This window comes from Neofelis nebulosa, chromosome 9 (genome assembly GCF_028018385.1).
Source record: "Neofelis nebulosa isolate mNeoNeb1 chromosome 9, mNeoNeb1.pri, whole genome shotgun sequence".
In the NCBI taxonomy this organism is placed as follows: Eukaryota; Metazoa; Chordata; class Mammalia; order Carnivora; family Felidae; genus Neofelis; species Neofelis nebulosa.
Genome location: NC_080790.1, coordinates 76,295,997 through 76,320,437, shown reverse-complemented (window position 1 = coordinate 76,320,437; position 24,441 = coordinate 76,295,997). Strand labels below are relative to the sequence as shown.

At 44.0% G+C, this 24,441-nt stretch overlaps 1 protein-coding gene across 5 annotated transcripts in view; it reads left to right on the top strand.

Annotated features, from left to right (window-relative positions):
* CAMKMT (calmodulin-lysine N-methyltransferase) overlaps positions 1-24,441 on the top strand; it is a 408,282-nt gene that overhangs the window by 383,219 nt on the left and 622 nt on the right. For 3 of the 5 annotated variants that reach the window (XM_058684251.1, XM_058684253.1, XM_058684249.1), the window contains 2 exons: positions 7,101-7,164; positions 18,435-18,566. In XM_058684251.1, the coding sequence (XP_058540234.1) occupies positions 7,101-7,164; positions 18,435-18,566 (196 nt within the window). Of the gene's footprint in view, positions 1-7,100; positions 7,165-18,434; positions 18,567-19,300; positions 24,408-24,441 lie in introns of those variants that run through there. The other 2 variants (XM_058684250.1, XM_058684252.1) reach the window with 2 other exon arrangements.

The window sequence follows — 24,441 nt, the reverse complement described above, 5'->3', positions numbered from 1 at the left end:
ATATAGGTACATGTGTGTACACGCACGTATGTGCTCCTACAAATAAACGTATTTGTGGAATATCTTCGGGGAAATATCTTTTCTTAAAATGTATGTTTGTTATCTAAATTTTCAATGTATTCAATTATGATGTTTAATTATACACAAAACAGGAATTATAAAATTACATTTTATTGTTATGCAAATAACATTAAAATCTCTGTCAGGTGCCTGCGTTTTAAAAATAATTTACATTAGATATTTTGTCTTCTCTTTTAGCTCAATCTACTTATTGTTAATGAGAGCCTGATCCCAAGTTGCAGGATAAATATGTATCAAACCTTAATAATTATTTCAAATAATCTTAGGTATTTTCGTCATGCACGTCGAATAAGAATTATTTCACCATACGGGAAACGTTGACAGTTCTAAAGTATTTTTTTCCCTGGTAAGAGTAAGATGTTATTTGTAGTTTTATCATGGTTTTATGACACTTTAGATTTGAAAACACATGTTCGGATTTTGAAGAAGTTCTATTGTATCAATCAACCCAATTACGAGATCCGGAACCTAGAGAAAACTTTCCCCGGAGAGAAATGGGATGAAATTTTCAGGCCGTCATTATTATTATTATTATTATTATTATTATTATTATTATTCTAAATAAGATTTTCAATAGGTAACTCTTCTACGTAAGTCATTGGAATTAGATTTGCTTTCTTTTTTCTTCTGAAAAATACTTCTCAAGGGAAAAGAAGGAATTTGTTCTATTTCTAGTTTTCCATGGCCTTTTAGTGTCTTTGCACCCAATTTCAGAAAACCTTGTTCCAAAAGAGGGAGAAACAGATTTTGGACTAATCGTTGGTCTGGTGCCTAATGTTATATCCCTCATCTGATCAAAACCAAGGCACTAAAACTTCACCATACGATTTGAGCAAGTAATTTAGTAACTGCCTCTCCTCACCAAATATGAGAAAGGATCCTCCAGGTTTCATTGCACAGGTGAAGATAATGCTGGCAGGATTAGATGAGATTAAGCATGAAAGATCAGAGAGCAGCAGGAAGAGGGAAGCAGGGAGGCATCTTCTTGGAGGTTTAGACAGGGTCGCAGGCGTGGGCTCTGATATGTGGAGAAAGTCAGGTCTGGCTGGGAGATTTAGAGTTAAATGTGTCCCTTACACAAATATCAGAACAGCCTGGCTTTGTCAGACCCTGTGCTATGGACACTCACACCATGTCATCCTATTTGTACCAGAGAGACAAGCAGCGGAAGTAAGATTTAAGCTCTTTTCTGGTTAATGTTCTCAGGTTAAAAATAGCCACACAGCATGTTTGAGAAATATCTTTTTTTTCCCCTAGTGAACAACAGGGTCACGTACAACTGGTATACATAATGCATATTCAGTTAAGGCTTTCATTGCAAATACATAACATAGCACAATGTTAGATGTATACACACACACACAGACACACACACATCTAGGAGCTATGTGAGTATTTACGGATTCAAATGAACTAAATATACCAAGTTTTATTTTATAAATGGCTTTTCTATGCGTGAGTTGTTAAGTTTTTTTTTTCCCCCTGGTGTCGTAAGTGCCAAAATGTCAGCCTGTTTATAATTTCCCATTTGTAAATGTGAAACATTAAGCTAGTCTCACTGCAATGCCGATATTATTTCCAAAAGAAATGCTTTGGTAATAGTCTCTCTTCATATTCACAGGGATGGGTAAGCTGCTTAGAAACTTAGAAAGCACAGTGATATTTTTAATATGCATGTTGTACACATAGCAGTGAAGCAAAGGCTCCGTGAGCTCTTTATGTCCTGACGGTTTGGTGTTGCTCTGTCAGTGATTGGCGTGGGTGATGCTTCTGGGGACGGGCAGGCAGACCATGCTGCATTTTTTTTTTCCACAATGTTACAGAGGAGGGGAAAAGAAAAAACAACTCTCTTTAGACACCACCTCCAAGATGAAACTTGAAATACTCAGTGGCAGAAATAGGTGCCACGCATAAACAGATCACACTGCCGCATACCGTCCTTTAGTTATTATCCGTGAGATCTGGATTAAGGCCATAGGAATATGAAGCAAGAGTTGGAGTTCAAATATTAGGTTCATGGATTAAATCCTTACTGAAGCATTTCCAGCAAGGGTGGCATTGTCTGATTCTCTGAATAGCTAACCAGTGGGACTGCTTGATCCCATTTACATGAAAACAAACCCCATTCACAAACCTATTCCAAACCCACGTTGCGGTTCAGGGAAAATGCACATGATTACAAGAGCGAGCGGGTGATATGTTTATGTTTTTAAATCATTCATATATTCATATATTTACATTCAAACATTCATAAACCTGTGGGCTGTGGGGGAAATGACTTCTTTCCCAGAAGAGACGGTCTCCTTCGCTCACGTCTAAATTTAGGAGCTCCCCAGATTCTAAAATAAAGAGGCAAGCTGCGAAAGCGAGCCGGTATTTCACCATTCAGCATTTTTGACAATGAAATATAGTTTCATGGTTCAACAGTTTCTAAATAACTTGTAAAATGTCAACTTTGAAATAAACAAGAGGAAAAAAATTGAGGTACACCTGCGAAAGGATGCTGTTGACAAACATCACAATATTAGAATATTTAACCACAGGTGTAGAAGAAAAACCTGCCTATTAAGTTCCTCGGTTGACTTGTTTAACATCGAATTTAATGTAAGAGTTCCTTTCTACCCGAATGCAGTCCAGCCTGGTCCTTGCTGAGTTTAGATTAGCACATGATTGTTAATTTTCAGCCTGCCTTTCCAGACTCCTGTTCAATCACAATAATCTCAGAGTCTGGAAGTAAGATTTTTTTTTTTTTCATCCAATGAACGCTTTCATTCAGTGTTCGATGGCTGTCCAGTTTATTGTAGCTCTGCAATAAATAAAAATGATTCTGTATGTTTGGATTCTCTAAAGGCTTGGAAAGGAAGTCTAAAATGCCATCCATAGCCTGATGCATCGCGCTAGGTCCACAGGACAGTCAGCACTGTGCCTGCAAGCGCCGTCTGAGACTTTGTGGAGAAATGGAGGAAGGTTACACCACCCCACTGGCTCTCTTAGCATTTTTACACTATGTATGGTGGGTTGTTCCTATTTTCTATTATTCTAAATGATGAAAAAAGTTTGATTTTTAAGGTGTGTTTGTGGCAACAAAAAAAATTTTTTTTTTCTCAAAACAGGCTCTAGAATATCTTTGTTTTCTTCCAGATGCTGTGCTCGTGGATAGTTCTAAATCGCAGCCTTCCCACCTGAAAAACTCTTTAACCCAAATGCGGCCAGCCCTTTTACCTAAACTCAGCCATACCTAAAACTCAGTCCCAAAGAAGATAAACAAATTGTCAAAGATCTGGCACCCTAAGGGGTAGCCCCACAGGCAATCAGACCCCCCATCAACCCTGGCTGCACAGCAATCAGTTGATAAATATTGATAGAGGCCATTCTTCTGAAAGTTAAATCTTTAACTTAGCACATGTCATCTTGAAGATTGCATAGAGACCTTCCTTTCTGTGGATACTGACCGAGAAATGTCTCCTTGTCCACTGCACTCATTAATTAATTTGTCTATGAGTGGAGGGTTGGGTGCTCTGTGCTCTGCCTAAAACTCTGATTCTAAGGGAGGCGGTGAAAATGGCCTAGCACCTTTCCTTTGTCCTGAAATCAGACCAGATCAATGGAACAAAGCAAGTGTTGATTCCACAAGTGCATTATATAGAGGGCTGTGTGTGTGTGTGTGTGTGTGTGTGTATTTTAATAGCCAAACTAGTGCAACTGTCCATGTATTTTGATCAGTAACAGAAGGGAGAGTTGAAATGGTATCTCCATTCCAATCAGTGACCCACTCAGCCTTTTTTAAATAGATCCACTTAAGCTGCTGTTGTTCTCAGAGCCCATTAGGACTTATTTAAGGGGTGAATTTTCAGGAGATTATACATCACTCCCACTAAAGCACATTGAAATTGCTCGTATGACGTATCCTACAAAGCATTATACATTCTGCCTCAGAGCTAAGTAGAAAGGTGAGCTGCTTGGAATCAAGACTTATTAGAGAACTGTAAGAATTACTTTTGGGAAATTTGACTTGGAAGGATGGAGTAGACAACACTGCCATTCAAATACCTGTGTGGAATGGGTGCTTGGGTGTTAAGGTGCATTTTCCAGTAGGCTGCAATATTAATATCTTTGTCATATCACCAACGTTGAGTGGAAACAGGGCTTTATAAGGTTATGTTTTAAGCTCAGTTTTTAAGGTGCTGATTATTTCTGACAGTCTTACCAGCTCATAGGATGCACAGGTACAAACTGAAGAGCAGTCTTTTGCTTAATGTTGCGTATCATAACCAGCCAGCTCTCCTATGGGCCTGAGTAACTGACAGAGATATTGTCCCACAATGATAGTCATTTTAAAAAATAAAACCAGGGTGCTTAATTATTAAAATTTAAGATATTATTGGGGCGCCTGTGTGGCTCCATCTGTTGAGCATCTGACTTTGGCTCAGGTCATGACCTCACAGTTCGTGAGTTCAAGCCCCACTTCAGGCTCTGTGTTGACAGCTCAGAGTCTGGAGCCTGCTTCGGATTCTGTGTCTCCCTCTGTCTCTGCCCTTCCCCTGATATCTCTCTCTCTCTCTCTCTCTCTCTCTCTCTCTCTCTCTCTCAAAATAAATAAATAAATAAATAAATGAAATTAAAACAAAATTAAGATATTATTACCTCACTAAAGAATAGGGTATACAGTCCTGAAGAGAAAACTTTAAAAAAGACCAAGATAGAATTTGATTCCTTTCTTTTTTTTTTTTTTAATTTTTTTTAACGTTTATTCATTTTTGAGAGACAGAGAAAGACACAGCATGAGCGGGGAAGGGGCAGAGAGAGAGGGAGACACAGAATCCGAAGCAGGCTCCAGGCTCCGAGCTGTCAGTACAGAGCCTGACGCAGGCTCGAACCCACAAACTGCAAGATCACTACCTGAGCCGAAGTCGGATGCTCAACCAACTGAGCCCCAAACTTGATTCCTTTCTTATCAACCCTTAATGATTATTAATCACTGACTAATATGACTTATGGGCAAGTTTTTGTAGCATTTGAATTAGACACACTCTAAGCTCTAAGATTTAGTGGGGTTTTTTTGTGGTTTTTTTGTTGTTTTTTTTTTAATGGAATGATAGGAACATTTTCCCTTGGCTCACCCTCAGGTTGTCCTGATTGATGGATGGAGCGGGATAAGGTTCCCACTCTAGGTATGATTTTAGCTCATCTTTAAAGGATTCTTTCTCCGATGCTCAAAGCATCCTTTTATAGAAGAACCTTCTACTGTACACGTCATGGTGAAACCCAAGCACTGACTTCCTGGCAATTTTTCATACACTGCTCTCCCCCACTCCTTTCTCAAATGAGAGACTTGGAAGAGAACCAACCTAATTGGTAGAACTTTCTACCCAAGTGTTGGTTCTTCCTTGACAATTCCTTAACAATACCCGTAAAGAAGTGCGGACAGCCTGTTTGAGGGTCATTGAAACCAACACCGTACGTAAGTTGCTCGATTTCAAGAACTGTGTTTCTCTACCAGTCAGGCAGTAAGCAGATACTTACAGAGAGTACCTTCTGGGTGCGTATGTTGGTTGTGCTAGAACTTGTAGTGTGTAAATGAAGAGAGACCAGGAGCTCCTTGAGGATGGGAACTTTGTTTTGTTCACAGCATGTCTCCAATGCCTAAAACAGCCCCTAGTGTGTAGTAGATGATCAACAAATATTTGTCACCTAATATTTATTATTCATTTGATGCCCACCACAGCCACGTAGGTGGGCGTTTATGGACCAGGAAACCGAGGCCTCGTGTGAAGCGACGTAGCCACACATAGTAGAAAGTTCAGAGCCAGAAGTCTATTAAACCCTGCACTGGGCTCCCCACTTGCCTGCAGTTTGACTCGGCACAGTAGCCCTCCTACTGAGAGGTGGTAGTCACGCTGAGTTCAGAGGAGGATGATGAGGCAGGGCCCTCAAATCTGTGGTGTTTACTTATGCTATGTGAGGACCAGGGAGGCCAAATCAGAGGGACCCACACCAAACTGCAGCATTAGAAACGGGAGGACGAGGCTCCACTTAGGCCCCTTATGAGGTGGCTGATTCACAAGGCTGCTCAGTGCTTTAGTCCACAAGTCCCAGATAAGACAAATCTGCCCCAGGTTTCCAAGAGCAGGCCTGGTAAAGAAGGCTTAGCCTGACCCAACCAAAGGGGTGACAGAGCAACAAACGGAAATTCTCAAAAGAGGGGGCATCTGGGCAGCTCAGTCAGTTAAGTTCAGGTCATGATCTCATGGTTCATGAGTTTCAGCCCCACATCAGGCTCTGTGCTGACAGTGAAAAGCCTGGAGGCTGCTTCAGATTCTATGTCTCCCTCTCTCTCTGCCCCTCCCCTGCTCATGCTCTCTCTCTCTCTCTCTCTCAAAAATAAATAACCATTAAAAAAAAAAGAAATTCTCAAAAGAGAAGAAAAATGAAAAATCACAGTGAACTCGAAAAAAATCAACATGGAGGTCAAAGGAGAAAAACCCTGTGTGATACCTTGCCTAAACCTGGTCTTTGTTTCTGGAACTGTTTACTCCTAGGTCAGTGGTTGAGTCTGACCTCAGTGCTGCTCTTAGTCACTAAAACCCATCACCACCTGAGATCTGTTCTGTGGTTTGGGCATCAGAGGGCTGGTGTTTGTTTCTGGAGGGTGGCCTCATAGTGCCCTCCGTGGGCTGATGGCCCAGGTCTATAGAAACTAGGCTCTCATGACAGGAAGTGTTACATCTCAACCAGATGATCCCCCCAAATGGCAGCTTAGAAATTGTCCCTTTGTCACTCACACATGACCCAGTCATGTGTGAATCCTGGCCAGTTGCATGTTGATGACTTGGCTTCGGGTGGATAACACCAACCACAATATCTTTTTTTGTTCCAGTGAGACACTTGAATGGAAGGAAACAATTTCTCCTTTTTTAGTGTTGAGTAAACATGTGTAATTAGTCTTGTACTTATCTCCATTAGTATCATTAGACTTGGAACCCAGTTTAATCTGGATTCTGCTCTCTTCTCAATGTCAGCCTGTTTCTGGACCAGTACAGAGCCAGCCTTGTTGATGCAATAAAGAGATTACTCCAGCCCAGAGTAAGTATGTTTCTATTTTCTCCTGAACACTGGCTTCAGAATAATTAGTCTGTGCACAAAGATGGAGAGAGTAATGGAATGGCAGGATTAATGTCATGTAATACTTTAATACTTATTATGTCCAACTTCAATTGGGTCTTCTGATCTATCAGATTCTTTCCTAATCACAACTAGGAAACTTCTTACCCTTGGCCTTCTGATAAGGAACACAGTGGGTAGTAAAATAAATGAAACCGCTTCAAAGATAGTGTGAGATTATTTTTATCAAAGAATTTCTTGAGTCTTTTCCTTTGATAACAATATCTTCATATTAAAGTAGAAGTATGATATTGAAAGTTTTCTGTTGACTTCTGTCATTTTCAATCCCTTCAATGGTAACCTTTGTCATTGGGTATTTATTTATTGCAAAAGAATATTTTTTCTTTTTATTTCTGTTTATATCAAAAAAATAGGACTTCAGATGAATCTGTATATTAAAAGTTCTTTGCTTTAAAAGGAAGCCATTATTTACATATTATAAACATTAGGTCACAATGAAGCCAAGCATGGCATAAAATATTGTGCACATTTTTACATTTATATATCCATTTATGCCTGTGAGTAAATTACAGAGTTTGTAGCCATTCTTATTTTGTTGGGCTGTTCCACTAAGCTAGGAGGTCCTACAGCCTAACCGGAGAGTTAATATACATCTATTTAAAGTAAGAAAACAAGTTTAAAGCTCATGCATTAAAAAAAAAATCTTATAAGCATGTAAGACTCTTGCTGTGCCCTAGGAATTTAAAATAGGTTAACAATGTTAATGCAGTTCTAAGACAGGTACTCATATTTGTCTGAGAAAGGACTGCAGCGTGTGTGTGTGTGTGTGTGTGTGTGTGTGTGCGTGTGTGTGTGTAAAAGTATTTTCTAAAGTTTTGTTTCAAAAGTCTTTTTAAGAAGGTTTGCTCTAGTTCTCTGACCTCGATGAGACTTATGGACTAATACCTTTCAATCTTTCTTTTATATCTTATTCACATTGAAGGTTCCCAGAGCAATTTGATAATCGTCCTTTGCCTTATGCTGTTGCTTTTTATTTTGTTATCTCTGTGTAGCTCAGAAACTTTAAATAGGCCTCTCAGAGGAGTAACCACAGCTTGGTAAGTGGTAATCAATTAAATTAAATTGGCCTTCTCAATTCCCCCTGTGAGGTGGGTAGTAGGTCTTGAGGCAAGGAAGGGGCATGCTCCAAGCTATTGATGGCTGCTGCCATGGTTGAGTGAGCAGCCCAAGTTGAGGGTAGAAGAAGGAATTGGGAGCCTCCTCATCCCCCCCACCCCCACCATTAGCCTTGGGTGATTCTTGTGAGCACTTGCAAGGTCAGGATTTTCAGAGAGGGCATGGAGATTCTTGGATGTAAAGGCCTCTGTGAAAATGTATCATACATAAATACAATGCTTTCAAGGACTCCTGGATCTCACACTGCACAGACAGGACTTCACCAACACCCTTCAAAGCCTATTTGTGGCAAATGCTCCATTTGTCAGAGATTTACATGATTTACCATGGATCTATTGTAAATCTTTCAAATGATTTCCAATGGAAAACCGTCCAGGCTGTGGATAGTCCTAAACGCGGATTGGGCTGGAATCTCTAGCAGCCTCTTCTACACCCTTCAGTAAACCCTGAACCTTGCCCGAAGTGTGGCTCCACGGAGCAGCCCTCCTAGTGACAGCCGATACTCACCGTTAGCTTGAGAAGGACGAGGCAGGACCCTGGAGTAGGTGGTACTTGCCCATTCTACGTGAGGAGCAGGAAGGCCAAATCAGAGAGGCCTGCCCTGAACCGCAGCATTCGAAATGGGAGTAGGGAGCCTTGCTTAGGCCCCTCATGGGATGGTTGATGCCCAAGGCTGCTGGGTGTTCTCGCCCAAGGTGTCAGAGACCCACCATGAGAGGGGAAATCCAAGTTGTGGGTGGCACACGGATATGCCCAAATTACCGCCCAGGAATCTCCTCCCCATTGGAAGCAAGGCACTTGCACTTCCTGGGCCTCCATCAGGTGGGTGGTAGAAGGATCACATAGACCTGGCAGTGGCCACCAGGAGCTCCGTATCTTGCACCAGTGGGCTGGTTACCCGGAGCGGGGGGGTAACCAGAGCAAAAACTGACCCCTTCCCCTCTTAGGTCTCAGGACTGGCTGTTCTGCTGCCATAGGCTCTCCTCCTGTGGAAATCACTATCTAAGACTAAGAGAACACGAGAGGTTTATTCCATTACAATTAGAGCTGCTTTTAACGTTCTCTTGAGCCCAGACAACTTCTCCATGGTTTTGTGGCCCTGGTGTTAAAAAGGTGTCACAAGAGGCCCACAAAGAAACAACTTGGGGGGCTCCATTAGTGGATCCCAACTTCTGGGTAATTCAAGGCTCAGCAAATTCAGTGGGAGATAAAAGCCAAGTTCTCAGGGTGCTCTGTGAAAACTATTTCAGCCAAATGCTTCCAAATGCCCAGGAGGGCCCCAGTTTCTGCTGGGAAAGCAGGTAAAGCTAGAGGGTGAAGTCACAAATATCTGCATACGAAACCCAAGTCTGCTCTTACTATCAAGGCTCTCTGAGCCCAGAGTTTCATCACCTCCCAGTGAGGGAGGAGTAAGTCTTACCTCCCCCTGATGTAAAGTATTTGCATATGTAAATGTCCAGCCCAGTGCCTGGTGCATGGGATGTGCTCCAGGATGAAAACTGGCTGTTTGTTATTGCTCTATTAGCTTGTCAGGGTTAATACCCATGAGACACTTGTCCAAAGGGACACTTGACCTGGGCGATGGAGGGTGGTGTGGGACGTGAATCTAGGCCCAAGTTCACACTAGCAGGCTCTGGAACTCAATCTCTCTCACCAAGTCCTTCTTCTGGAGGGAAGGTATGCTTGTTCTCTGGAGTCTGAAAGTTTAAGGTTCAGATGGGCCACTTACTGGGTTCATCTCATGAAGCCTCAGTTTCCCCCATGTGTAAAATGGGGAGGGAACAAGCCAACGCATCAGAAAGCTTTAGCACACACACACCACTGGCTCTGAATATATTTTAGCTCCTAAAGAAGAACCAGAGAGACTTTCTGACTGTGGTGAGGACAGAATATTTCCTTGCAGATATGCCGGTGGGAGGGGAATACACCATTCTCTTGACCCAAACTTTGGTGATTTCTGCACATACCTGGACATACAGCGTCTCCCCTGCACCCAGGTCCTGCATGCCTTGCAACGGGTCCCTCGGTCCCAGGAGGACTGTCCGCATGGATGAAGATGACACTTTTGGCTACAGATAGAGTGAGAGGAGAGAGATCAGTGCTAGATGGCAATAACGGAGGAATTGTCACGTGAGGTTTCAAGGGGTGAGCTGCGGGAAGAAATGAACTCTGCCATTTGCGGGGATGTTCCTTGATTTCTAGCTAAGGCAAATCAGCTGTCTGGAGTCACACGATCCAGAAGCAAAAAAAGGTAGGTGGAGAAGAGGAGTTTCCCTGCTTTTCAGATTTTGAATTTTTTTTTTCTTTTTTTTTTTTTTAAATTTTTTTTTTCAACGTTTTTTATTTTATTTTTGGAACAGAGAGAGACAGAGCATGAACGGGGGAGGGGCAGAGAGAGAGGGAGACACAGAATCGGAAACAGGCTCCAGGCTCCGAGCCGTCAGCCCAGAGCCTGACGCGGGGCTCGAACTCACGGACCGCGAGATCGTGACCTGGCTGAAGTCGGACGCTTAACCGACTGCGCCACCCAGGCGCCCCTGAATTTTTTTTTTCTTAACGTTTATTTATTTTTGAGACAGAGAGAGACAGAGCATGAACGGGGGAGGGGCAGAGAGAGAGGGAGACACAGAATCGGAAGCAGGCTCCAGGCTCTGAGCCGTCAGCCCAGAGCCCGACGCGGGGCTCGAACTCACGGACCGCGAGATCGTGACCTGAGCTGAAGTCGGACGCTTAACCAACTGAGCCACCCAGGCGCCCCTGCTTTTCAGATTTCGTAGTGTGGTCATGAGTGAGAAGAACAGACCCCGGAGAGAGCTGAGCCACCAAGGTGTGCTCCCGGCATGGCACAGTGCCGATGTCAAATCCCAGGGCTGAGCTTAGATCCTCAGCCAGATGGGCACCTGTAGTTGCAGAGTCATTACACAAAGCCCCAAATTTCAGCAGGAAATGTTTTTCGCCGGCCCAAATGGGAACTTTCCTCAACCTGCTGGTTGAGAGAAGCTATAGAACACTGGCGTCCTGCCAGAATGTACAGGGAACTCTCTAGCAAACTTAAAAGGTGAAAAGAAAAGAATAGATACTAAAAAGGGATGAAATTGGCAAAATGTACTTATTCTAAGAAGCAATGTTGCTCCAAAGCGTCCCCTCCCCATCTGTTTCCCTTCCATGAGTGGCTTCTTGTTGCTGCTGATTGATAGGTGACCCCCCGTTGTTGTGTTCTTCAAAGAACATCAGCAATGTCTGATATCAGAGGACCAGAATGTAATTTAAAATACAGCCACAGCAACCTGCAAGTTGAACTTTAGCCTGGAAATGACAAGCCACAAATGGCATCTACTAATATTTCTCTGAAATGGCTTTCAGTGCAGGGAGGGACACCAAGCCAGCTAGACGGTCTGAATATACTCAGAAGCGCAAAGAGATGGATGGGGATGCCATGTTGACCGCTCTCCAGCTCGTTGCCGCTAACCAGTTGTCGGGAATTCAGAAATGCCATCTTGGGATTCATTTAACCTTTAAAACTGGCCCTAACTAACCACCAAATTCCTGGAGCCCTGCTTGTACGCCAAGAGTGCTATGCATGTAAATCACGGACATGGTTTTTGAAGAGCAGAGATTTCCTCCTCCTCCTTTTTTTTTTTTTTTTTTAAATCCAACATCTCTGCATACATCTGTACAAACCTCTGTTTTTGCTTATCTCAGGGAAATGCCTTGAGTGTGAGTGTGGGTTCAGGGCAATGAACTGAGCTGGTGCTGAAGGGCCCTTATTTTCCTGTCTGCCAGCTGGGTCAGAGACCCAACAAATCCTCCCTTGTTCTTGGTGAGAAACCGGGTTCAGCCATACCTGCCTCTCCCAGTTGTAGGAATAGAGAATCTCCAGATTGTTTTAAGACCCTCAGAGTAGGAGGCTGGCTCTAGAAGTTCTTTCCTGAAGTCTACCCAGGTGCTTGTTCAGCACATGTAGTACTGAGTCTCTGCCCCCAAAGAATTTATAATCTGGTCATGGAGATGTACCACACTCACAGGTGGAACCCCAGTGGACAGTGAAAAATGGCCTACAAGAGCCCAGCCTTTGGTCACATATAATGCGATGCTGAGTTTATTTGCTTTGACAGTCTTTCTAATTTACGCCTTCAGTAGAACGTGATAGTCAAGATTTGGACTCTGTCTTGATGCAATAAACATTTGTTAAGCAACTACAAACTACCCGGCACTCTGCTGGGAATGTGGGGTAGGGGTGTCAATATGTATCATGAGCACTCTGAGAATCTCAGTTTAGCAGATGAGTGCCTGAGCCACCAGGAATTACAGTGCAGTGTGATGGGTACTGGGGAGGAGGTACGCTAGAAAGAGTGACTGACTGCCCGAGGAAGGTTTCTGTAGAGGGAGTGGCCTTTGACTCTGGTCTTTAATAGTAAAGCATCCTAAGCTTCAAGGGAAGGGGACTGAAAGGAAGCATCCCACATCCCAGGTGGAAGGAACGATGCTCCCAGGTACAGGGCATGAAACAGCATGTTGCATTCTGGGGTCAACAGAAAGTTTGCTCTGGCTGGAGTGTGAGAATCTGTGTGGTTTTGGGGTTAGCGTTGGGAGGGGCAGAAGATGAGGTTAAAGAGTTAGTTTGGGGTGCCATTTTATGAAAGGCTGAGGACACTATGAGAAGAAACTGGGCTTTATTATATGGGCCATAGAGAGCCACTGAAAGTGTTTGAGCAGTGGGGTGGTCAGATGTGGGTTCTAGAAAGATCGACTGGCCCGCATAGAGGCTGTGGTGGAGTATGAGAGAGCTGGAAAGCAGCAAGTCTCCTCAGGTCACCATCGTGGACCAACTTGTACATGAGATTGAATAGTTAGGAGCTAAAGAAGATCTGAAGATGGAAAAGAGAGAATTGAGTGGATATTTACTGAGGAATTATTCAGCAGACATTTACAGAGTACCTCTCAGATGCCAGATGCTGAGATGCTGTGCTAGGACCTGGGGATAGAATACGGTACAATGGAATCTTGCCCTGAATGAGATCCCAGTCTAGTGTTAGAGACAAACAAGCAAGCAATTACCTGATGGTGTGTTAAGGATATAGCAGAGGTGTGGGTGAGGAAGCAGAGGGCAAAAGTGGCTAACAGGGAGGAGGCACAGCACTGAGGCCAGGGATGGTCAGCAAAGACATCCCAGGGACAGGGTGTCTAATCTGGGTGCTGAAGGAGGAGTAGGGTTACCAGGCAGACAAAGAACTGGGGGTAAGAGAAGCATTTCACCCAAGGGAATGTTTGCAAGTTTGAAGACACATGGGGTCCATGAAAGGGCAAGTCGGGGGACTACGACGAGTTTGGCCTGATTGGAGCTCAAAGTGGGTATGGGGGAGGGGCTAGAGCCGGGGCTGAAGATAGAGGCATGCGTCGGGTCATGCTAGACTCTGCCGGCCTTCCCAGAAAGGTGAGACCCATGTCATGGTTTTCAAACTCTTTTTAAATGGGAGAAGCCTTCAGTCAAAACGTTTTTAGCCATCACCCCAATTTGTAAGACAGATAAAAGTGAAGCAGCTGTGGTTAGATTGGATGTGAGAATATTAGCACTTCTGCTCTTGGTCTCATTTTCACCCTCCCATGTCACCCTGGACACAACTCAAACACAGTCTGGAAATCATATACAGCAAATGACACTGATGCAGGTGTGGCATTGGAGGGTTTTACAGGCAATGCCACAGTTCTCTGGTTTCCAACTTCATTTTGAAGGTGAAGGGTACGGAAATGCTTGGTGCCTAGTAGGTACTCAGTGTGTTTGGGTGGGAGGATGGGGGTGGGAAGGGGTTTGTGGCCAAGGGTACGAGTTCCATTGTAGACAGAATAGGTTAAAAGTACTTTCAAAAGGCCCCTGGCTGGCTCAGTTGGTAGAGCATGTGACTGGATCTCAGGGTCGTGAGTTCAAGCCCGTATTGAGCATGGAGACTACTTCAAAACAAAACAAAACAAAAATCAACTCCTTTATCATGGGGCGCCTGGGTAGCTCAGTCAGTTAAGCTCTTGATCTCAGGTCAGGTCTTGATCTTAGTGTCGTGAATTCAAGCCCCGAGTTGGGCTCCAGATGGAACCTACTTAAAAAAAAAAAAAAAAAGTATTTTCAGAACATCCTCATGGAGAGACCTAGTAGGCACCTGAAAACATGGGTGGGTCCTGGATGAATGCTCTAGATAAATATTTGGAAGTGTTGATGTATCAGTAAGAGCTTAAGTCGTGGACTTCCATACGATTGCCTAGAATCGAGCACAACAGGAAGAAAAAGTAGGCAGATCCCTGGAGACCAAGGGGCAGGTGGAGAAGCCAGGGAAGGGGGTTGAGAGAGATGAAGGGGAGGAAGCTGGCAAAGGCAGCATCTCAGAAGCCAGGTAAAGAAAAAAATAAACATAAGCTTAAACATGCAATCGGTATTTAATAGTTGGTTGCCTGGAAATGAAACAGGAATAAAGGCATTTCACCGGCATAGCGTATTCCTTTTAAAAGAAATCTGAAGCATACTTATTTTTTCCAGAAGCACACACCCTTTAATATATGAGTATAGATTAGTGTAGCAAAATAACAACAACTGAGCTCACGATGTAAACAATATCATTGTTGTTTAGTGGAACTACTCCTCTCTCCTCTCCAGGGATAAATGAATTCTCTCAAATTTCTGCCCATCAGTCAAAATTTTACGTTCAGTTGAGTGTTCATTCTGAGTTTAAGATGATCCTAGGACTTCAAATGCCTAGAAAGTTGGGCTTTGGTAAATTGAAAGTAATTTTTCTAAAGTGATGGGCTAATTTGAAATCTATATCTCTTTTTCTTGTTTTGATTTTTGCAGCCTAAATTGTAAGCCATATTCCTCTGATTGTACCAGTGTCCTGCTCCACTGGGGACAGGGGAATTCTAAAATCATTCCTTATGGGGTGGATGCTGGCACTCAGCAGCTGTTTATTGAATGAATGGATGATGTACTATTGTCCCTCCTAAATACTGATTCACACCTCAAAGGTGTCTGTCTGTATTCAATAAAGTGAAAAAGAAAGCATTTTAAAACTCAAAACTGAGTAATTAGAGATTAAAACTACTGCTCACCCTTTCTCTTTGTTGTGGGCACAGTATTGTGCACAGAATGCTGCCCTCTGAAATCCCATCAGACTCTGTAAAAGCTTCCTGGGGAAGATCATTTTTCAAGAATAAGCAATAGAATGTGGCCTTCGAATTCCCTAAGACTTGCATTTCTCACATTACTCAACATCTGGATTTCGTTTATTCTCTCGACAAGTATTGACTGAGAGTCTACTATATGCTAGGCACTGAGAAAACGCAGTGAATAAAACATTAGAAGATCCCGTTGTCATGAGCGTCCGTTCTAGCCGAAGGTGACTGGCAGTAACAAACAGGGATATAATGTGTGTTAGCGGTGATGAGCGCTAAGAACAAAAGTGAAGGGGGGAGGGGAGGGGAGGGGAGCGTGATGGGGAAGCAGCTGCTGTTCTAGAGGGTGGTTAGGGAAGGACAGATAAGCTGGGACCCAGAGAGGGAGAGATGTCTGGGTGGAGAGGAATGCCATATGCTTAGCTGGGTCCCCCTACAGCTCACCCTGACCAGCAAGGGGTGGGGGTGGGGAGCGTGTGCTTATAAATGTAAACACCAACCCAGCCAAGAGCCCTGTAGCCCTGTAAACATTATGATATGTAGCTCAGATAATAACTGTTAAAAATCAACTCTTCAGGGGCTCCAGGCTGGCGCGGTTGATGGAGCATGTGACTCTTGATATCAGGGTTGTAAGTTCAAGCCCCACGATGGGTGTAGAGATTACTTAAAAAAAAATAAAATAAAATAAAATAAAATCTTGAAAAAAAAATCAACTCTTCAATTTTAACTGTGAGACAGTTTTTGCAGGTGACTTGAAAATAAAGCAACTTCCATTATTCACAGATCCAGACTGGCAACCAGCTCTTAGAAATGACTAAAATGACCCACTAGTATTCCTTTTTTTTTTTTTTTTTTTTTTAATGGAGACTTTTGCTCCCCTGCCGAGACCATGTATTATATCCAGTTTCACATCAAAATGAATTTTTGCTGCTAAGTTTGAAAAACGCTGAAAATAGCAATTAATATTGGAAAAGCTGACAGGACCTGAAGTGTGGTGGCGTGATTGGTGCTGATATAATTATGTGCCTGAGTGTGCACATGTCTGTGTAAACACAGTATGAAAACACACCTGATGTCCAGGACACTATATCAGTGTATTTTCTGGCAGGTGGATGAGGGAAAGAGAGGGACAAAGAACTGATAGAATCCCTCTGGCATTGTTAAGTGGTGTAGATGTCTCTAGTCTTACATTGACATAACCTTGATTTTCAGATTATTTTCACATTCGTCATCTCATTCGATCCTCACAACTTACTGGAGTTGGGGTGGGGGGGGGGGGGCGTTGCGGCTTCGTTCTTCCCGTTTGGTGAGTGAGAAACCTTGGTGGGTCGGCTGGGATGACTGAGGAGACTGGATTACGTCATCCCCAAGGTCCCTTCTCGTTCAACCGTTCCACGGCTTTTTCTTTTTTTTTTTCCTTCTTCTAATTTTCCTGAGGTGACAGTTGGGTCATGGTGGAGACTCTTTTAAGCCCAGAACATTTTCTGCCACGCAATTCCTCCTCGTCTTCTCCAAGGCCTTCACTGCATGTTTAATCATGTGTGAAATGTAATGTCTACCACACAAGGTCATTGAGGGTACCGTTGATGGGATGGAAGGGAAGGTTGGTGAAGCACCAAACACACTGGTAGCTATTATTATTATTATTGCCATCGCTATTGCTAATAAGGAGGCAGTGTAGTGTCGTGGAGCGGGCATCAGCCCTGGAGTCCGGTAAGTTTCCAGTCTTTTGCCGGTTGTGTCATCTTGGCCAATTATTCAACCATTGGGAGCATGCTGTAAAAATGGAGCTGATAACACCTCCATTACCGGGTGGTGTGAAGAGCAAAGGAGGCCAATGGAGCGCCTATCCCAGATGCTCCATAAATAGGTGGCAGTAATAAATGAGAAACCACCTTTCATAAGAAATATTTTCATGACTCCCTCAAAACCTGAAGAAGCATTTGACAGAGGTGAAGTATAACCTTGAAGTTAACAGAAGCGTACGGTCATCTTTTGAACAAAAAGAAAGGATTTGGAAGTTGAGCTCTTCTGTGCATGTCTCAGAGGGCGTGGAAAAGTCCGCTTGCCGCCAAGGGTCAGCAAACGGACATCGTGGAGTCTCATGTCCAATGGCCTTCTGAAATCCAGTGTAGATTTTACTCAAGTCCCTCCATCCTTTCCACGGCAACAAGCTCATGAGGTTGTGCAGTTTATTTGGAAAAGCCCGGCGACCCTCATTATACCACTTTCTTTGAAAAGCAATCATTTGAGTACCGCAAGGAGCTGCTTTGCTCTAATGATGACTATCATGAAGGATTCGATGAAGTTGGAAACCAAGATCTGGTAGCCTTGTCTCTGACAGCATGGTCCCGGAGAAGGCTGGTGGTAGCAAAGAGCAAAATTCTTCAATAGAGATTGCACTTAGCTGTCTCTGTGGAGAATTTCTTGGAACTGAGTTCTCAGGGCACAGTAATAAACTAATGTCCCTAGGCGTCCGTTGCCACACACACACTGGAGCAGTGTTGTGGACAAGCTGGTAGCTGCTAAGGAGTCACAAGGTGGGTAGCACTTCGTGGACCAGTTACTCTAACATCTAGTTGATGGTTTGAACCACTGGACCCAAGAGAGGTGTGTGTCGTACAGAATACCGACTCTGGGCCACATTTTATTTATCAGATGCGTTAGTTGAAAAGGGAAAGACAGCAACATTTGAATGCGAAATACACGTATTTTTTCTTGCTCGATGTATATCTGTCCTCGAAATTATTCTCGCTGTGAATGCCCATCCTGTGTGGATGTCTCCAAGAACAATTGTGTTTTCTACCTGAGAGCAGTACTTTAAATGCTTTACCCAATGTTTGTTGTGTTTGGTTGCCTTCCAGGTTTAAAATGTGTGAATTTCCTTTTTAATGTTCTAGGGGAAAGCAATGGTATTCGCCCCACGCCGAGGGAATACTTTAAACCAGTTTTGCAATCTAGCTGAAAAAGCTGATTTCTCTATCCAAAGACATGAAAATTATGATGAACACATTTCAAACTTCCACTCCAAGGTTAGTTTTCTGCTTATGTTAGATAACACTTTAATCCGCATTGCATTTTGAAGAGATCATGGTCTTTTTGGCAGGTAACCTAAATATTTGATTAAAGCACTCCTTAGGTGTGCTGCTTCTGAACAGCTATTTGTATCTGATTATTTTTGTGTGGTAAAGCCATCTTTTATCTTTGCATGTCTAGAAGGATTTTACAGAAACCATTTCTGTTTACTCCTTTCTCTGAAACAAACTAATCTTTTCATTCATAATAGACTAATTTGTAGGATGCAGGGGAGGTGGCATAGAATGAATGATAAACAAGCATTTATATTTTAATGAAAAACCTTCGGCTTTTAAGTAGGTTAAATGCTCAGCTGCACTGAAATAAATAGAAGGTGAATGTCTAATTGTATCATGTTGGACTGTAAATCTTTATCTCTGCTTGCTTTATGGCTGGGTCAGTTGGCAGTTTGAGACTGTTAAATCTCATACAGAATTTCACAGTTGTGAGGTTATATGTCAGATCGAGGAGCTACAAGATTTAGGTCAAAAGCACTTATCTGAGAGTGATTTCTAAGCTTGCTTACATAAAGCAATGTTATCAGCCTTTTTATTATTTATAAGTATAGAGCAGTATAGGACACTGAGAGGCAAGCGTTCCACTGAAAACTTTTTAGGAATCTCACCTTTGCTAATACATATCACACTTGCTAGTCTAACATGTATTACTTCTGTAATTTTGTGCCTTACAGAAATCTCCCTTCTTTGAGCTAGTCTGACCTTGGCAAGAGACTTTGAACTTGTCATGATTTTGCAAGTTGTGAACGCAGAAAAGTTAAGCCCTGACCTTAATTTTCTCCTGAGAAAATGGGAAGAGCATTCTTTATTACCCAGGACTATGATATAATGTCGAAGTATGTTGACTTTTGAAAAATTATATGCAAAGTGGATCTGATCTTCAGGCACGAGAAAGAAAGTCCTTACTTTGTGGAGATGGGTTCACTCTTTTGGGTGTCTAAGGTTTCATTTAGCCCCCCTGGGGGTGGGGTGGGGGTGGGGGAGGAAACGATGCTTTGTGAACTGAAAGGGTTAAATCACCTCCTCTGCCTGGTGGGATTGCCCTTTGCTTACAGTCAGAAAGTAAAAAGAGAATGGTGTGTTATTCAAATCTGACCTGCTTCTCCAGAATGAGATTTTTCCCTTTGCAACCCCTCCCCAGAATAAAAGGAAAGCCTCTGAGGGCTTTACCAGGTAGGGGAAGGGTCTCTCCTCTACCCAAAGGGACAAAAACAGCCTTCTCTCCTGGATCGGGCTAGAGCTACAGGGATCAGCCTGTGGCTGCTTAAATGCCTTGTCATTCACCTTCCCCCTAGAACAACAAATGCTTTCAGTTTCTCAGCCACAGATCAGGAGAGCAAAGGCAAGGATTTGTCCACCAGCGGAGAGGGTCAGCGTTGTGCCTGATACCCTCCGTGTCCTCCCTGCAAGATTGGAAGTGTGCTGGGCCACGTGAGTCCTTCGTGGCCACGTCTCCTTTGTCTAGAACTTTAGATTGTCAGCGGCTAGCGGACAGCAGCTGCCTCTATTTTCAATGCTGTACACTACCCTGCTAAGCATAGCACGGTCCATAAATCGCTAGACATGCCTCTTGTATTTATATTGTGTCACGTACCCACAGGTAGGTAGTACTCCGTAAATAACCATGGACTGATTGGTCCCACGGAAGTAAATTTCCATAAATAACCAGGCGGCCTTAGTTTTCATCTCTTCATGATTGCTCAAAAGTTAAAACTCTCCACTTTGCTGACCCTGAGCTAAGAAACAGTTTCCCTCCTCCTCAGCTTATGAGGAGTTGAGAGTTGCGTGTGGCTCTCAGAAAGTGGAGCCGCCAGGGGAATATTCTGCAGGGTTGGGGCGCCCCTGACTACGCGGTACCAACGTGAACCCAAGATGTGTATTTTTTAAGGATGCGGCGGTGGGGAGAGCAGTTGCAGCTGGTCTGGTGTTCTAGCAAAAGAGCGCCTCTGGTCCCTTCTGCCCCGGAAGCACAGAATGCCCTGCCCTCCTGCTTCGGGCGGCGGCGCTGATAACCGTGTGCCGCCTGGCGGGTGTGTCGGGGCGGCGCCACCCGGCTCCGGCTCGCACGTGGAGGTCTCCTTTGCAACCGAAGGCCGCCCAGACAGGGCCGCGGGCCAAGGCGGAGGGAGCGGGGAGCGCCCCTGCTCCGCGCGGAGCCCCGGTGCTGTTCTCCGGGGCGCCCCCTCGGGCCCCTGCCCTCCGCCCGCCCCGGGGCTCCGGGGACGCGCTGGGGACCGCGCGGCCGCCGGGAACCTCCACCCTGGCCGCTTTTGTTTGCCGCGTGCTAATAGCCAGGGCTTAAAAGTTTTCCATCTTGCGCGGCAATCAGCTTTCTTCCTCTCCGTCTCTGGCCAAAGCCCCACGGTCCCTGGGCCCAGCCTGCTCGCAAACGGAGGAGCAGCGTTTTCCTTCGGGCTGCGTGTTATCCTCTTAGCCCTACTGTGTTGGAATAGAGCGTAACCAGCTGGAGGACTGTAAGACGCCTGATAATGCCGCTCTTTTCCGCTGTCCCGTCTTAATCTTGTTACACAAATGGTTGTGAAGAGATTCATGAATTTTAATTTCGCCCTCTGCATTAGTGCCTCACGTCACTCATACACAGCTGGCTTCTATGCTGAGTTTTCCACCCCTCCTCTTACAACAGGGGAAAAAATTAGTTACAATCTTGGCAGTAGTGGAAGGTAAAAAAAAAAAAATCTACAGATTTAGGCAACCACCCATGAAGCTGATTAACAGTCAGTGATCAGGAGGAACAGCTTTGCCTCTTAAACTTTTCACCTCTCATTGTTAACTGTGAAATTTTATTTCCGTTAAAAAGCAAGCCTGTAATCAAAACGGTGCCATTCTGCACTTTTCTGCCAGTGCTTTTGTTAAATTGTGCCCACACCATGCAGCCAGCGTGCTCAGGAACCAGGCGGCCGAAGGTGTGGTGTTTTAAAAAATATTGCCTTTCTGTTCTTCCAGGCGACGGGGAAGAAAAATAGAACACTTCCCTCTCCTTCCCAACGTCTTGGTCTCCTCCAGGCTAGGAATCCCGTGCCTTGCCCGTGTCTCAAAACCTTTAGGATGTTAAGATAAGCAAATTGTTTCTCAAGGTGGAGACCTCACTTGGAGCTTACCGCTGGCTTGAAATCAGTTGATAAAAATACTCTCATTCATGCAGTCTTTGAAATCTACATGCCACAGGTTTTGGGGTTTGTTTCTGTTTTTGTTTTTTTAACTTTTGCAAAACCACCGGTGTGTTTATTTTCTGTATTTTGTAGACTTCGCCGTGAAAACAGCCTTGGGCTCATTTGTGAAGTCGGTACATTGTGTTAAAAGTATGGCCGTATTGCACTTCTGCTTATCTATTCAAAATGCCACTTTACAAGTGGCTGGTGCTTATAATCTGTGTGGTGTGCTGTTGATAATTGTGGATACTGTAAAGGGTAAACAGTCTGAACTCTGTCCCTAGTGCTGCTGCTCGCTCAGCGCCGTGGCGAGGCTGAGCGTGTTACATCCAATTATGAAGTAAAGCATAATGTTACTAATAGCCGCTAAGTAATTTAGTTGGGTCCTCAAAGACCCTGTTTTAACCGATGAAATTGAAAAATTGTTTTATTCGCAATTTGCTTTTTGTTCATTTTTTTTCAAGGTGGTTTTCATTTCTTAAAATTGTAATTATCAATTGAGCAGAGAAGTACAGCCTGGGCAAATGGAATTACTCTTAGACCACATCACATTCCCTCGTCGACAGCAAGTATTTCCCAACAGCCTTGTGTGTGTTCAGGTGCCCTGACATGACAGACTTGGTTCAGAAATGATCTGGTGCTGGGGTGTGGTGATGCCTTTGAGGGGCGTTGGTTCTTCCCCGTGGCAGGAAGGGCTCACAGTCAGTGCGGGGCTGGCCCCTGGCCCCTTCTAGCAAGGAAGCCTCTGCTTTGGCCTCCAGAGGTCAGCACAGAATCCAAGTTAAAAGTGATTTCTAACCCATATTTACAGAAGAATTATTTATCCCACATATTACCTCGGGGACTATATAAAGAGCTCATTTGAGTCTCTGTATATTAGTGCATTGTGAGTGAGTAGGTCAGCTGACTCACGCTGAGTAATCAACTTTCCTCCATCCCCAATCCCTGAGGAAGAACTGAGCTAGCCTGACCCCCTCTTCCCTCTGTAATGTATGTCAGCGAGCTCCTATCACTGGGGCAGCTGGCAACAAAGGTATTTACAGCTGGCAGGCCCTAGGTAGTGGGTTTGGATTGGGAAGTTTGTGAAGCCATTTTCTTGGCCTTTTTTTTTTTTTTTTAAGAGTGATGTTAAGGGACCGTGTGTTGGGGATTAACACTGTCACTACTTTGGCGGTAACAAAATTCCAGGGGATCTTTCTAAGTAGGCAACTAATCATCTGTAAACAAAGCAAAGTCCCGGCTAAGAAAACAGAAGGAAGTTACCTCAGTGACTGCACACCATCTTTTCTTGTGAAAATGGATTAGAGAGTACAGGCGAGGTTGGCTTTCTGTTCCCCAGTGAGGGAGGTAAAGCCGGCCCGTTGCTCCTGGTCCTTACCGGTGAGGGTGTGTCACAGTTTGGGAATATGATTTAGAAGAAACATGAAAAAATTCAAGTTAATATGCCCCAGACCTATACTAATCCAGGAAAGTGTCATGTTGGAGCCATTCATGTAGTTTGGGGGGGGGGGGGGGTGAGGGGAGGTAATCTGATTCAAAACAATAAAAGAATTGGTTCCGTGTATTATTAAAAGAAATATTTATTTCTGATCCTTATCACTTAAAAACTGAATTAACAATTGGCTCAGAAATGCCGATGTCAAAATACTGATTTTTGTCTTTATAAATAGCAAATTATTTTTTGCCAGGAGAAATATAAATATGACCATCAAAGTCTTCTGGCCGAATGAGGAAAAGAGTACTCTAGATTTGAGAACCTGATTGGATTTTTAAAACTACCACGGAAAGGCCCTCAGAACTTCACCTGAATGGTATCGAAGCTTGCTGCTCTATTGTTGGACTCTGTTTTCCTCCTCAGAGAAAAGAGTTTTTGAATTATCATTAATATTAACCCCCCCCCCCCCCCCCCAAGGAGCAGCTGGAGAGCCTTCGAAATGTCTTAGGCCTGGAAACCTGTCCCTTGTGCCCAGGTGCTGCCAGTCTCCAAGAGATCTGAAATGCCTGGCCGCCTTGCTCCTGGGGCTCAGGTGTGGGACACGGTAGACCAAGAGCAGAAACTTCGATGCCAAATGGCTGGTCTGGTGCAGATGACTGAGCCTCCAGCTTTCCCTTCACTGAAGTGCCTCACAGTTCATAGAGGTCACAAATACTGTCTATTTATGAAAAAAAAAACACCCTGCTCTCCTCCTTTCCTCCTTACCTGCCCGCCCCCCCCCCCCCACCCCTCCCACCCTCCCAGGAAACATCCCAGCCTGGTGCATGGTACTATCATGCCAATGTCACTGAAACTACTTTGAGTTGCTTTTTTGTGATTTATTTTCCAGAACAGTATATTCGGGTAAGAAGTCTTCGTTGCATTCGGCATGAAAAACTACTGGCAAACCCATAAGAGACTCTTGAATACAGAGAACAAACTGAGGGTTGATGGGGGAGAGGCGGGGGAGAGGGGAAAATGGGTGATGGGCATTGAGGAGGCACTTGGTGGGATGAGCACTGGGTGTTGTATGCAAGCGATGAATCATGGGAATCTACCCCCGAAACCAAGAGCACACTGTATACACTGTATGGTAGCCAACTTGACAATAAATTATATTAAAAAAAAAAAAAAAAACTACTGGTCAAAATTCCTAATCTGAGTCTCCTTA